General features: G+C 38.9%; 2 protein-coding genes across 2 annotated transcripts; one reads left to right on the plus strand and one right to left on the minus strand.

Annotated features, from left to right (window-relative positions):
- Window positions 1-227: 227 nt before the first annotated feature.
- LOC146466459 (fibroblast growth factor 1-like) lies at window positions 228-8,285 on the minus strand. Its single transcript, XM_085127179.1, has 5 exons — window positions 8,047-8,285; window positions 7,606-7,915; window positions 3,530-3,633; window positions 2,704-2,787; window positions 228-1,255 (listed from the first exon to the last, which is right to left on the minus strand). The coding sequence occupies exons 1-5, from the start codon at window positions 8,065-8,067 to the stop codon at window positions 1,022-1,024; spliced, it is 753 nt and encodes a 250-aa protein (XP_084983305.1). The 5' UTR covers window positions 8,068-8,285; the 3' UTR covers window positions 228-1,021.
- A 4,108-nt stretch (window positions 8,286-12,393) lies between these two features.
- On the plus strand, window positions 12,394-13,785 carry LOC146466460 (neuropeptides B/W receptor type 1-like). Its single transcript, XM_085127311.1, has one exon. The coding sequence runs from the start codon at window positions 12,394-12,396 to the stop codon at window positions 13,555-13,557; it is 1,164 nt and encodes a 387-aa protein (XP_084983437.1). The 3' UTR covers window positions 13,558-13,785.
- Window positions 13,786-15,473: the final 1,688 nt, after the last annotated feature.

Here is a 15,473-nt window from a genome sequence, read left to right on the forward strand (position 1 = left end):
GTCAGTTCAGAATATTAATTTCACACTGCCGTGCGGGTACTTTCGGGATCCTCGCGGGTCAAATTTGTTTATCTCAGTTTTCTAGAACGTTAAGCGCTCCTAGAGAAAACTAAAGGCGTCAAATTTGTTCTCTACTTAAGGGCTTTTTGTAGCCAGAAAATGGGCGAAATTGATTTCACGAGTTCTGCCACCAAATGCTTGATATTTTCTGACCGCCACTCTTAATTAAATAACAATAAAAAGAAAAAAAAAACATTCACACCAAAAGCATCTGATTTAAAAGTTGAAATGGAGAAAAGCAAATCTACCTTCACAATATAATCTTTGATAAATTGTCAGACTGAAATAACCGAAGAAAAGGACATCTTGCCGCATTGGTAACTGGTCAATTTGCTCACGTGAGAATTTGCCCTCTTGCAACTCATCCACTCTATGGTCTCTCGAGTTGAAAACACTTTGAAAGTCCTTACATTTTATTTATTATTGAATGGAACCCAATGCGGCTGATTATTGGACAAGAACTTCGGCGTTAGAGGACATTTCAAGAGTGGGTGATTTTTACGTGGGCGAATTGACTGATATTCACCCAGTGCACCCAACGGCGTGGGCAAATTGACTAACATCCACGCTGGGAACCCAACGGTTCATTTCGCCGGGTATCTGTTCGGTAGGCCTTAATCGCTTAGAAATTCAAAATCTAATTTTTCTCCGGCGAAATATCAGCTCAAAAATTTGTAATACTGGAAAACGAATTCCCTTCGTTTTGTCTCGATGAAGGTAAAAAGTAAGGTCAACTAGCATTTTCGTAAAGCCAAAAACAGCTCGTAAATTCAGGACATAAGACGCTATTCACCTAAAACGTTCTGCGACTGAATTATTCTGCCAAAACATCCGAACATATCAAACTTGATCAGCTTTCGCAAAAATGTCTTTAAGCCTCATCAAGAGATTGGATTGTCTTGATCACGAGTCAACATTTAATTCCTGGTGATGCTTAATGTTTGCTAGTTCTTTCATTTAGTCAACCATCAAATTTACCCAGTCCTGCTGGTCTCCAATTGTCTACGTTTAGAGCAATAAATTGAACCGAATCTTGTCCAGGCAACGTGGACGTAGGCTGTTTAACTTCTCCACTTCGTTTTATGCTTAAGAACATGTCATAGTGTTCTCTCATGTAATACTTGAAAGACGCAAAGGACACAAACAGGTTCTCCTCGTGGTTTTGATAAAACAAACACTCATCGGTGGCACCTTTCTATAGGAAAACAAAGGGAAGAAGAGTTACTTAGATAGTTTAATGCTAATGGGATTTTTTTTTCAGAATAAATAAAGCATCTATCACCAATTCTTTTCATATTTTACCACATTACTACAGGAAATATGTAACCAGTGTTAAGCGCGGGAAGATATGTAACTGTTCCAGTGCTAAGCGCGGGAAAATATGTACGTTGCTAGGCGCAGGAAGATTTGTAACCGGTGCTAATAAAAGGCAATGGTAATGAAGCCTGATAAATTTCTTTGTTATAAGTTTTTGTTGGCGTCTTTTGCCTTGACCGTGCACAAACTACAATACTGAGGTAACTGCCCAACAGAAACATTCCTGTTAAGATATTCAACTGAAGTGTGAACGTTAAAACAACGGATTGTGCAAGGCCGCGTCCCTTCCAACATAAATTCCAGCGCAACAGTTCCCATTGCAAGGTTTCATAACCATTCCCTCAATAGCCCTTTTCACGGTTGATTTTTCTCATTTGCATTACAATTTTATCCAACGCGGATACGAGGCAATTTCGGGTTAAAACTACAAAATAGCTCGAAATTGCCTCACATACATGCTAGATTTCATTGTAATTCAAATGAGCAGAGTTAACCGTGAAAAGGGCTATTAACTATGATAATCATTTCTGGGTAAGGTCTACCTAAGCTCACTCAATGGACCTTTAGATTTCGCTGAGGTCCATTTTCATCGTCACTGTTTAATAGTACTCTGACCACTGGTAACATTGGTTTCTGAAGTGATCGGGCCATGGTTGCTACTGACGTTGATTTTGTAAAATGTGCGTTGTGTTAGTGTCAGCGTAAACGTCCATTACATTGTCCCGAGGAGAGATGATTTAGTTAATAAATAATAAATGTATGAAGTAATTTCGCGAAAAATGGGTGCCCGTTTAAAATTTATATATATTTTTGTTTTATATGCGATGCAAATACAGGATATCACACGGCGGCGACGCGAAGATATGAATTTTATTTTCGACTGGTAACAACAATATTTTACGAACGTGTGCAGCGAGTTCGCACCACCTTGTAATATCCTTTATATATTCAGTCATATTGAACTGTTTTTAGTGTCAGCGGTAACGTATCAATGATCGTTGATTTCCATAATTGAGCTAGCAATTACAATGACTTGTCAGTCCCAACCGGTGGGGCATTTGACCTTGCAATTAGCCCATAACTGATAGTGGGGAAGTTGATAAGACACTTTTTAAATGTCCAGCAGGGGGGGGGGGGGGGGGGGCATTTTTTTGGAGTTGACTACATTTACAGTTACCTACATTTAGTTAAACAAAAATGTGTCTACTCTGCCTCTGATTGGTGAGGGCGCGGTGCACGAATTTAAAAATAAAGAGCTCAGCTAGCGCGAACCAAAGCAAGCAAATAATAAGAACAAACTGCTCTCTGTATAATTTTTTTACTTACCATATTAGATTTCTTCTGATCTGCATTCATTATTTTCATTCGAATCGCTGTATTTTTCTTCTTTGAGTGACGCATGCAATTTTCCTGTCAGCAGAATTATCCAAACAACATTAAGAATGTCAATACCAGCTGTAAATTTACCACGGCCCAGTTATTTCCCCCACCCCCCCCCCCCCAATTTAATTAGCTTGTTACATAACATTCCGCTTGAACAACACACCAGCGGAAAAGTCCGACTATGCAAGTATGCATAGGTGCAAGGTGGCATACACAGGCGTAGTACCTCTTAAAACGCTTCATCAAAATTGCAGTATGAATGACAGTCAAACCTTTCCCGATATAAATGCTGTTGTAAAACAACTGGAGTTTCTTTGAAGCGTTTCTTCAACTTTTTGAACTCCTTCTCTCATTGGTTGTTTCTTAGTCACGTGGTAAAGGCATAATTTAAATGTAACCAGTGCAGACAACAATTGAAAAATTGTAGCCCGCTCCAGCCCAAAAAGGATACATGCACACAAAAAGAGTTCCTGTTTCGTGTTTCCTTGGCTTCCACGTCCATCTATGGAAAGCATGTATTTTCGTTGTGGTGGAAGGTGGTGTTATTTTTGCATACTCGCCTCACGTAGGTTCAAGGAAGGGGGGGGGGGGGAACGATTTTTGTTGTTGTTTGAAAATTTGGGTCCATAATCTTTTTCAAAATGGAGCCATTGAGTTGAAGATGCTATTTCACTCGAGCCAAAGTTACAAACAAACAAACCAAAAACTAAACAAAGATGAAAAAAAAAAGGGCACAAAAAGCAGACACATTCGATTAAAACTCACTCACTCGTGTTTGAAGTGTTCCTTTAGAGGTGACCGCCAGGAATTTTCCAGTTTCAATGCTTCTTATTCGAACAATGCTTGGACCGAACGATTGCAGCTCGAACTTGACTGAAAAAATAAAACATTATGTGCTGATTAAGCTCCCCGTAAACAGTAATTATGGCCAGATCAGCAAAATTGGAAGCAAACACAATATTTCCAATTTCTCGTGGCTTTGCGAAAAATCGCCAAGGCCAGTGCAGGTCATAAGAATGAGGGAAATGATCACCAAAGTGAAAATTTCTTGATCGCAAAAACAAATTCTCCTAACTGGTATCATAAGAAATGTATGGTGAATAGTGAGAAGAATTTTCATTTTGATACTAAGAGTTTTAAGGCAAAGGAAACCTGGATGTGTTGTCTCCTTCGCAGCCGTCGCAAGGTCGTCACACAACGCTTCTTTAGTAGGGAGAAGCGTTGCATGACGTTGCATGACGTGGAAATGGAAGGCTACGTTCTATTTTAATAAAGAACATGTCTCTTAAAGATGAATAGCTTGGGCAATCTAATAAACAGTAAATTTCATCTTCAATGGTTTTACAGTTGCAAACATAACACACCCTTTCATTACGGGGTATGTTGACGTATCTTCCTCAGTTTCAATCTAAAGCTTGTGGCTGCTTATTCTTAGTTTCACTAATGCTTTCCTAGAAGTGTTAAATTCCTTGTGAGATCTAAGTAAGCAGAGGTGCCATAAGTTTTTTTTTTGATTGTGTAATAAAAGTTGAGTTTTTGTGAGTATTGAAGGGTTTGGTGCCAATAAGAGATACATTTCTTTCTCATAAGATCTATATATTGTTTGATGTTATTTTCATTCAATGTGTAATAATTAAAGTTGGGGAAATTATAGTATTCACTCATCTTCATGAGACTGGAGTAAACCTAGTTTGACCGTTATAATGAAGGTCAGCAGACATTCTTAGGGATTGTTTTACTATAGAATGTTCATCCTTTCCTTGGAGGTAGTGTACGAATTAAGTATCTTTTTATTTATATCGATGATTAGAGGAAATCTGCAAAGTTCAGCTCTACATGCAACATTGGATGACTTATTATGTACTTCTAAATAGCGTCTGCAGAAATGTAAATGTGTTTTTTCAATTCCGGAGCCTTCCCACGAATTAAAATCTGATTTAGCAAAGGCATCCCACACTTCACTGTTGTAGGTTAGAATTGACTAAATCATTGTGTCAAAAATTTTACATGCAAGGGAAGGTTTCAGTGTACTAAAATCAGTGTGTCGTCTTAGACTAGCAACGGCTGCGTGGGGGACTACCAGATGTATGACATTCGCATTTTTCAGTTTGACCCAGAGCATGGTGCTTAGTAAGCGAACGGCTCTCAGCGCAAGAAAATCAAATAAATAATGATTACTTAAAAGTTTGATACTCTTACATCAACGCCCGGATGGAAATGTTTTCAAACTGATGCGCAACTTGTACAGTTCCGGCGACCTTATACAACGATCACTACCCCCAATGAGGCAGCTGTCTTTCATTACGGTTTATATTAAAAAATGATGACCCGACAGAAAAAAGAAATAAATTTGACTGATTGCTGAACGATTTTGAGACCCTCCATTAACATACCACATGTACGTAATTCCCTTATCTTCGGTACATACAGTATTTTAATTGGATAGGTCATCATTTTGCGAAATGAGTTTAGTTTCGCTGAACCAATTTAACCACAATATTTAGGGCTTTCATGATGTCCGGAAGCATTTGTATAACGTAGAATCCGTTAACTCAAACGCACAATAATTCAAACGTCAAGAAACCTTGAACCAAATGTGGTTTTCACTGCTTCCGTGATGTGTACCTTGATAACTCAGCGTGCACGCGTGTGGGAGTGGGGGTGAGGGCGTGTTCCAATGAATATTTGTCAGCAGTGGGATTTTACCGTCTCGTTCTCTAAATCCTGACTGTAAGCTTAGACCAAAATACATCATTTTTCCATACCCACTTTCAGCACTGGCCTCTAAAATCCAAAGTCTCATTTTATAATGAGAAATAAATAAATCGGTTGCTTTCCTTCCGGCATTTTTTGTTACCTTCCTCTTGCGGTTCTCTTGAAAACCACACCGGAAAGAAAAACCAAAATGGTAAAATCTAAGCACCAAATTTCGTACCTAAGCAGCTCAAAAGCCATATCCAAATTTGAATCGGCACATACCGAATGTATAGTCTTGAACAGTTTCTACTGCTTCGATCTGTTACCGATTTTACCATTTTAAAACTTGAACTTCCGATGCCCCGGTCGATTTGATAGTTGAAGATATCTCCTGAAGAAGGTTAAAATCTATCAGAGAACAAGGAAAAAGGGGAATATATTTGGTTCAGGAGGGCGAGCCGTGAGTTGAAGTCATCATAATGAGACCACTGAACACCTTTAAGTCGCTGCAGACATCTGGTCTAGACCTCAGCAGTACTGCTAGAAAATCAAATCCAGAAGAGTCTGCAAAATTCCAGCGCGGCATGTCTTTTGTGGCTTAACCGCTATTGAACCGTTAAATTTAAATTATCGAGTTAAAATGATACCAAGGGTCAAATATTCGGATTGAATTAAAAAAAAATTCACAAGATTTCACAACTGATTTAGAAAAGTGAAACTGAAATGTTTTCAGTATTCTTTTGGGTGACAAAGAGGCCAGGAGTTTCGGACAAGCAACGCCCACTGCTCGAAAAAAACTCTGTTACAACCGAGTACCATTCGTTAAAATTGTATCAGATAATCAAATGAATTTTTTTGCTAAGGAATCCAAATACATCAAAATCTATAAAAAAATCAACACAGTCTAGACTATTGAAAGGGCCAAAGTAAGGTAGGAAAAAGGAAAGAATGAAAGAAAATAAACCGGCGAGGAATTCTTTTTCAGTACTTTCTTGATTGGTCACACTACCAGTTTGTACTTAATTGTGTTTCAATGTTTCGCTTTTTTCTTTTAGCTTTCAAAAACTCACTTTCCGCTCCCTAACATCATAAGTGAATTAACCAATTATCCGCGTTACAAGGGATCTAGGTCACAAGAATGACCCATCTTATTAGGCCGCAAATTTATTCAATTGACTGAACAATTTTTCTTTAGATTCTCGAAGAGAAACGAACAAAAAAAATCAATTAATTAATGAAAAAAATAACATAAAGAAAAATGAGCTGTTATAAGTTCAATCACTAAATTTCAGATGATTCATTTCACATAAAGGATATCCATGGTATTTATTCAGCTAGCAAGAGTAAGCATTACTAGGTAAACAAGAAAAAGTGAGGTTTGAATCTCATTGTCATTTTTTACTGCTGGATAGAAGGGTGGCTATGCAATAAAGACACCATCTTTTGAGGTTGAGGAAGAAGGGTACAGGCAGAGACCACCATCTATTTTGTGGTTTTATTTGGTGGATGCTATTCAAGAAAAACTGAGTTTTGACCACTTCCGTTATCCATTTGTTCAACTGTTGATGTACACAAAGTAAATGTAGTGAAATATGGCTCAGGCAAACGTTTGTGTGTGACTGGCTCAAGCTACAGCTACTGGGCAGAGCTGGTCTGTGGCACTATTTATTATGAAATACATGGTGTTTCTTATTATCAACTCTTTGGGTATTTAGACGGGAAGTTATTGCATAAGCAGTAATTTTCCGAGGCGTTGTTTCAGTATTTTACTTCACAAAGTTTGCAGACGGAATTACGCTTAAGTGTAACCAGTATAATGAACGTGGTTCAGTATTTCCTGTGGAGCTGTTTCAATTGACGATATTTTCCTAGCAGAAATGTTGAAAACGAAGCGATACTAGGTTAACACTTGGGCGATCACAATTTTTTGGAGTTGAGACAACTGAAAGCTTTCCCTTCCTAATCAATATAATAAAAACTTTCAAGCTTTTCTTCAACTGTTCAGTTTTCCCCTTATAACTGAGTGTTGAAAACTTAAACGATTTTTCATAAGCAACTGAGCAGCGTGAACTGATCGAGATTCAAGTGTCAGCCGGGCGCTGGAAAAGAGATTAACAAATGAATAAGTATTTAAACCACCGCACTCACCAAATTTACTGTGTTGATTTAATGAGCCTGAGATTGTTCCATTTGCGTTCACAAACAGAAATCGACCAACGCGACCGAAGAGCCTGACTTTTTCGCTGTTGGTTGGCCACCTCGTTAAATTCACAGGACCCCTTTCTTTCATGTGAATGGCTGGTCTTTTATTTCTCGTGGCGTGCTTTCGAGGAACATGAAACTTGATTGTGGTTCCCTGTGTGTTTCTCGCCGTGGTAGCATTTCTTTTGTCGCTTCTTAATTCGCTCGACAGGATACAGGCGGGAACGAAGGCTATGCACGAGATGATAAAAATCGGCTGCAGATTTAAAGAGACAACAGAAAGAACACGCACATCATATCACTCAGTTCTACACCACAATAACAAACAATAGGGAACCATTATCGTGTTTTAAGTAGAAATCAATTAGGATTGAACACGTCGCTTACCATTAAATATAAACTCCCCATCTTGTGCGACTTGATCCGATTTAGCGATAGCAAAGTTGGAAATATCAAAAAGATCTCTGGTTTATAATACCACACTGTAAGCCTACCAACTGGGTCAGATAAAATTTCCGTGAACCCAGACAAGACTGCGATTGATAAGAACAGCGTTTGATCAATTCCGAAAACGAACACCCGGTCTGAGGTAGATTTTCGCTTTTTGTCTCTAAAAAGCAATAGATTAACATTTGTCCGTTTGTTTGGAGTTTGTGGCGGTTTTTGCAAAGACAGGAATTCGCCCTGTAGCTTTAAGAGCCTTAATCAGTTTATTGGAGCTTATCTACATTTAATCCTAATAATCGCAAAAACATTCGGCTAAAGAAGTGTGCTAGCGCCACCCACTACGTTTTACAAGAAGGGGTGTAAAATCAAACGACACCGCTGTCTTTAAATCTAGTTTAACTGTTTAATTTGTTTAATATATTCTAGAAAACTCAACGTGAAAGCTCTAATCATTGAATGTTTCTTTAATCCCATGGAACTCAACGTAAATGATTGAGTGAATGAATATTAACCAAATTGCTCCCGGGGGGAACAAGAAAGCTTTATATGGGAACCCCCCCCCCCCCCCCAAGAACCCTTACCCTTTAATATAACATTTTCGACAGGAAAGGTAACCCTTTCATATACCTACAGTAGAAAAACTGCATCTATTTTCGGTTGGTCTTTTTAAGATAAATACCTAAATGGCAGTTTTCCCTATCCTTTACTATACTTTAGCTCGTAAAATCCCCACCTTTTTAAGCTGCTTTGCTGTTATGAAAGGTATCGCAGTATGTCACTCTTAAATTTTGACTTTGTGTCAATGGTGACAAAATCAATGATTTATATTACAGTCAAAATCCCAAGAATTTCAACCATTTACGAATCAAATGACTGATTCTACCGTGAAGGTCTTTATTTCAAGGCTTAGCGTGATCCGAGTGTAATGCCCCAATTTCATCAGTATCATTCTTTCTTTTTCTTGTAAGCTGTTTTCCAATTTGACGTTTGGCTTGTATCGGTTACAAGGTTTTCAATCAACTGACCAATTTAGTTTAAATCTATACTAAAACAATATCAAACAAAAGAGAAAGTAAGCGATATGTCTGAATAAAAGAATCGCCTCGAAGAGTCATTCTCTTGCTAATTACGAGCTCTGGTGCACTCTTATACTTAACATTCCGTAATTTCAGCAATTTTTGAGATCAATCATTTCTTGCTACACTACCCAGGGCTTGGTACGTCATCCCCGGCCTTCTACTATATTACGTACTAATCACCTGAAAATTCTTTTGATCTAATAGAGCACTTCAATTGCTCCTTTTAATGATATATTATTTGCTTCCTGGATGTTTACAATAAACAGCTACAGTCACTTGGAAATAAACCCGAAACACTCCTTATAGGGGCCGTGTTGTAAATGAACTGTTAGATTGTAGACATGGGGGAACAGTTTGTCCCTCATAGATCAGGTGTCTCACCTAGGGGTGGGGGTTACTCAACAAAGTTTTATAAGAGGAAGTTTCGCCCTGAGGTCTAAGCCCTTATCCTTCAATAAACCATTTTTGTAAGAAAGGTAACCCTTTCATACACCTTCCATAGAAACTGGTACCCCTTTCGCCTCCTGCAGCAGAACACCGCTTCTCTTTTTGTTGGGTCTGCTCGAGATATAAATTAGAAGGCCCTTTTAAATGCTTACTTAGCAGTTTTCTTTGCCCTTTTTCTTTAATTCAGCTCGTGAATTCCCTTCCCTTTCATATATCTCCAGGATATAAAAGATAACTTGGCAGTCTTGGGCGGAGTCTCCCAGGGGGCTACCCACAGGATGTCTCAATGTTGTTCTTGGTGTGAGGCCGAAAAAAAAAAGGAATAATTGATTAAGCCTTGGGCTTTTGGTAAATTTTAAAGCTCCTAGTCTGTGATATTTTAATGTTTGTTCAGTTTATCTGCTGAATAATTGACTTAGTCTAAACTTTTAAAAGTTTTCTTCTTTGCATGTGGCATTGAGCTAGTTAAGCAGGGTATTGGCACGCTATCGATTGACCATCCAAAAAGTCTAACCATCCATCATCCTTGTCGTTCTTTTTGTTTGTTTGTTTTTTTTGTTGTTGTTTTGTAGTTTATTAACCATTTTATTAGAATTCTGTCGATTTAACAAAGCACTCAAACAACTGTTTTTAACAATTCTTGTTTTTCTGCCTTTCAATAAAGTAATTACACCATGTCATTTTTCAACTGACCCCTCTGTGGTGCTCGCCCGGGGATCCGGACACGTCTCAGACAGTGGACTGAGACACGAAATTCTTAAATATGACTCGTATTCTAGTTGTCACAACTCCGATTTTAATTTTGCTGCGATTACTCTGTACATTTTTGTTTTCTAATAAAGGCTAATCTTACAACTTAAACAATGTTATCTTAATATCTTACCTTATTTAAATAAATATAAACGCACGCACGCACACTAACAAAATAAAACAAGATTATGTGCTAATAACAAGGGTTCACAGATGTTTTGGATACTTTAAGAGATGATCTAAACAAATAAGATTTGCACTAATAGCCGGCGCCCGAAATGTCATCAATAAGTAGTTATTTTTAACATCATAACAACAAAAAAAGACGACTTTTTACCACTCTTTCTAAATATAGCGTAGCTAAAGGAGTTGGACGTGAGCAACATAGGGATGCAAGAGTGAGGGCACGCGACGGCTAAGACTGTCGGAACTTGATACTCAGTATTTTGAAATGGTTATTTCAAATCCAAAATGGAGTAAAAAATTTAGGTTAAACATAGACCATTTTGAGGGTTATTTCTTATCTGACTGGATGGTCCCTGGTTTAAACTAGTTCTATGGGCAATCTAACTCTCAAAATATTTTTAGAATCAGGCTTTGTGAAGTTGACCTACTAGCTTCACGACAGAATAAAAAATTAGATATAGTTTAATAAATAACTCCAGATAAAGTACCTACTCTACAACGGGCACAGAATCAAGCTTCTATAACGTGACTGTGGTTTCCGAGGGGCGTTCGAAAACAGCAGTCTTTTCTAAGATAATCCCGCAGTTCAGACAGCTTTATTCCCCTTTAAAGTGGAGGTGTCAATGAGGGATTTTGACTCCGTTTTTGGTGAAAATGGTGCAAAAATACTTTCACCTAGTCACAAAATAATTCTAGAGCACGAAAGAAATCAATTGAATTCTTTAAAAGAACAACTCATTATCTATCATCGAGCACGTTTTGGAGATAAAAATGTGATAACTGAACTTGAAAACAGTTAGTCTGATTTGTTTTGAGAGTTGCAAATCCGTTCTGACTCAGTCCTTCTGCTGGGCCAAAGAAACCGGACAGGTTTAGTACTCTGGAGTGGTAATTTAAGACAAACCTGGACCATCATTTTGAACTTGTTTTTGTTGATACAAGAAAATGCCGTTTGGGTTTTTGAAATGACTCCAAATCCCCTTGACACTTCCTATTTAAGTAGTGAAGTGTCTCAAGAGAACTGGTCAGTAATCTGTCATGCGAGGGCCGCAAATATAACTTGCGGCAACACTCGAACTGACGAACATGATGAATGTTCTATTTGTCACGCAGGCTGCTTCAGTAGTACTAGTCAGAGCCAGGCCAAAATTGTATAAAATAGTATCTTCCCAGAGGTCTTATCTTTTTTCAAATGATGTTGGGGGTGGGAAGGGGGGCAGGGAGGGTGAATTACAAACAAACATCCCATTATATAGGATCAAGGACAGGAAACCCGCAAAACCACCGTCCACGGCCGACAAGCGGGGTAAGTATCTTTTCACAGTATCGCGCGAGGAAACTTTTCCGGCTATTCAAAATAAAAGCCGATTCAAATTTTGTCCTTCAGTTAGGAAATCTCCTCGCTGGATAGATGTATATACTTGTACTTCCACAAAGAAAACGAAAAACGTGTGAGAATACAGGGAAAGTTTTGACTTAATATTAATCACAAGACCCGCACAGAAACGTAAAAACGGGCTGTGTCACAAGAGACGGAGTGAATGAAAACAGATATCAGTGTCTTAATAGATGACGAGAAAAATCAACAGCTACTGATCGAATAAACATTAAAAACCCATAAGGTTATACGTCTTATACTTCTTGAAATTAGTAAGCTAACATGCCTTCTTTTCAGGCCCGTAGAAGGCGTAGTAATATGCGATCGGGCGGCTTTTCTTTTTTGCTTTTGTTTTTGCTTTATTTATAAATTAATATTGTTATCTCTCCTTTCAGTTATAACGACTTCATTGAAAGAGACGAACGGCATCGCAAGAGTCACAGCAACATGGATAATTCTTCAACAGGCAGTAACTCAACGAACTCAACTTCATCTTCTTCACCGCTCCCAGATAGCGGCCTTACAGCTCCACGTGGTATAACTCCTTTCACACAAATCACCTACTCCGTTATCGCCTCACTCGCCTTCTTCGGGAACATGTTGGTTATATCTATCTTCTGGCGTGACAGAAGGCTGTTAAAGAAATCCTACAACATGTTAATCCTGTCCCTCGCCATAGCTGATGTGATGACCGCCATTACGCTCGTCACAAACCCAGCTTTTGTTCTGGGTGAGTCGTTCCCTTATCCCACGAATCACATCCTAGGCGACATCTTCTGCCGAGCTATATGGAGCCGTGGGTTCCTTTTCCAGTTGGTGGTTTTCTCGGCGTACATCTGCTTAGCCCTGACGACGGAGCGTTGGTACGCAGTGATCAATCCTGTTAGGTATAAAGAAACCTTCAACAGGAAGCGAACCCTCATCTACATTGTGGCGGCATGGGTGTGGTCACTGATCTTATGTGGGAGCAGTTTCTTTGAGGTCGGATACGTTCCATCAAATCCCCCAAATCGACGTTGTAAATGGCTACTTTTCTGGGGTAAACAGCCGACTCGTGCCATCGTGGGTGTGGTACAAGTTTTGCTAAAAATGGTCTTTCCCAGCCTCACCATGTTTGCCTTATACGCGCACATGATGTACAAGACCAGTAGATCCACGGTTGCCTCAGCAGAGAGTAAAGCCAAAATGCGCGGGAAAATGACGCGGATGGTCGGCGCTGCGTGCCTGACGTTGATCGTTTGCTTCGCGCCAAGTCAGACCAACTACGCACTGGCAAGGGCGGGAAAAACAAAGCTTGATAGCAAACTGCACCATGGACTCTCGCTATTGGTGTTTATCAGCAGTTGCGTCAATCCATTCATTTATGGGCTGAGTAACAAAAATTACCGGCTTGGATTCCGCAAGTTACTGTTTCCTGTGTGTGGCACAGTTGTACGCAGCAGAAGTCAGATTTTCAGCCACAATAGAGTCCATACAGATCTTGATACAGGAGAAGAGGTCCAACTACAAAAGCAGAGGCCTGGAAACAAGTATATTGCAGAAGAGAGCAAAAGCAAGAACAAAGATGAGGCAGAGGGAAGGAGAGTCGGAAAAGGCCTGGAGATAGAATGAGGACAACGAGGGGCACTGGGGAAGATGTTTCTTTTGCCAGTTTTGTTTATTATTGAAGATTTCATTTTTGTTTTCATATATTTTATACATAACTTGCGGACACGGGTCTGGGCTAGTTATGTTACACTCAATCATTTTCATTACGTTTAAACAGTTTATACGCATTCATAGAACTTCTTAACTATATTTGCGTTCTGGCAGATAATCCATTTCTGACAGCGTTCAACAAGGAAGGACAGCTCTTTGTCAGTGTTCGCTTAGTCCTTGTTATTATTATTATTATTATTATTATTATTATTATTATTATTATTATTATTATTATTATTATTATTATTATTATTGGGGAGGGTTTGATCGCACGTAATTACTATCAGTCTGTATAAGATTTAGGTTTACTTGCTGAATAGTTTTGGCCCTGTTTGGCTCACTTAATTATGAGAGAAATCTACCTGTACTTCCAAGCTTTTCCCCGAGACAATAACGGACTGGCATACCTTGCCACTGGCTTTAGTTGAGGCGGATTCTGTTTTGTCTTTCCAAGACAAACTGGAAAAATCGATCCTGATGTAGATGTTATTATTTTAATGACTGCTGACCACATGTAAGAATCTGTGTGGAAAGAATAGAAAGAGAAACCTTCCGCTCAGTAGCAGCTGCAGTGGTCCGGTCGGTACTTAGTGTAAAACCAATTGTAATGTCCTCAAGTAAATGGCCTACTCTAGCTACTTTACGTAGTAGAGCCTAATTTACTTAATATACTTTACTTGTATGGTGTACTTTACTTACATGGTATAGTTTACTTGCTTGGCCTACTTTACTTGGTGTACTTCCTTGGTATACTTTACTTTCTTGGTAGACTTTACTTGATTGGTGCACTTTTAGCCTGGTGTACTTTAGTTGCTTAGTGTACTTTACTTCCTTGGTGTAACGGGGGGTGTCAACTCTATGAAGACCAGTTATGGGAGAATGGGAAAAGTGTTCCGGAAATTTGAAGATATTGCCGGGAATCGGGAGAATGGACAAATTTACCGGGACTGAACTAAAAATGATTTAGAGACAGCACAAAAAAAATTGCGGAAAATTCAAGACAGTTTTGTTTTAGGGTTCCTTTCATCTTCTGGTTTGAAAATACATGATCACGTAAAGCAGTAAAAACTGTGATACGATTCATGTGCTTTATTTTTCATTAATTTTGAACAGTGTGACGTGATGTTACGTGGTGTTAATATAACGTGTAAACAGCTTTTCCCACATGTTCTTCAGGTGGTGTCGATCATACACGTGGAAATTGAAGTCATAATAAATGGATCATTTGGTTTGAGAGAATATTGTATAAGTTATACAAACTTTATCTATATTAGTTTTGACATGAACAGAGACGAGTTTGAGACAGGTTTCAGCCTTAAAATACCGAGCGACCTGGACCGTCTTTGAATCAGGCTATTCGCAGTGGAGCTGTGTGTGTAACTTCAATTCATATCTCTCACAGCGATCATCGCTGACATGACAGTTGCATGACCGGAAGTTATTTTGATTGGCAGATTGATTGGCTACTATTTGCGGCCAAGAGTCATGCTCATCGAGGTCTCAACCCCCGGGTCTCAATGCTTTCGTGTCAGGCTTTTCTTCCCTTTTCCCCTTCCCCTCTTCCTCCGTCCCTCCTTCCCCCCTCCCCCCCCCCCCCGAAAAGTCTGATACTCAGACTACTGCTATAGGACAGTCTACCCGTCAATTCACGGAAAATATACTCTCTTGGACGCTTTAAAAGGGAAATCTGATTGACTTTACAACAATTGTCAGTCAGGGTTCCACACAGCAATCTTGTAAAACACTATTTTTATATTAACTGGTAAAGTTTTTTAATACTTTCTTGTTATAATGTAATACTGAAGATTTTACCGTGCATAAATAAATAA

Source organism: Pavona decussata, unplaced genomic scaffold, assembly GCF_977016875.1.
Source record: "Pavona decussata unplaced genomic scaffold, jaPavDecu1.1 SCAFFOLD_143, whole genome shotgun sequence".
Taxonomy (NCBI): domain Eukaryota; kingdom Metazoa; phylum Cnidaria; class Anthozoa; order Scleractinia; family Agariciidae; genus Pavona; species Pavona decussata.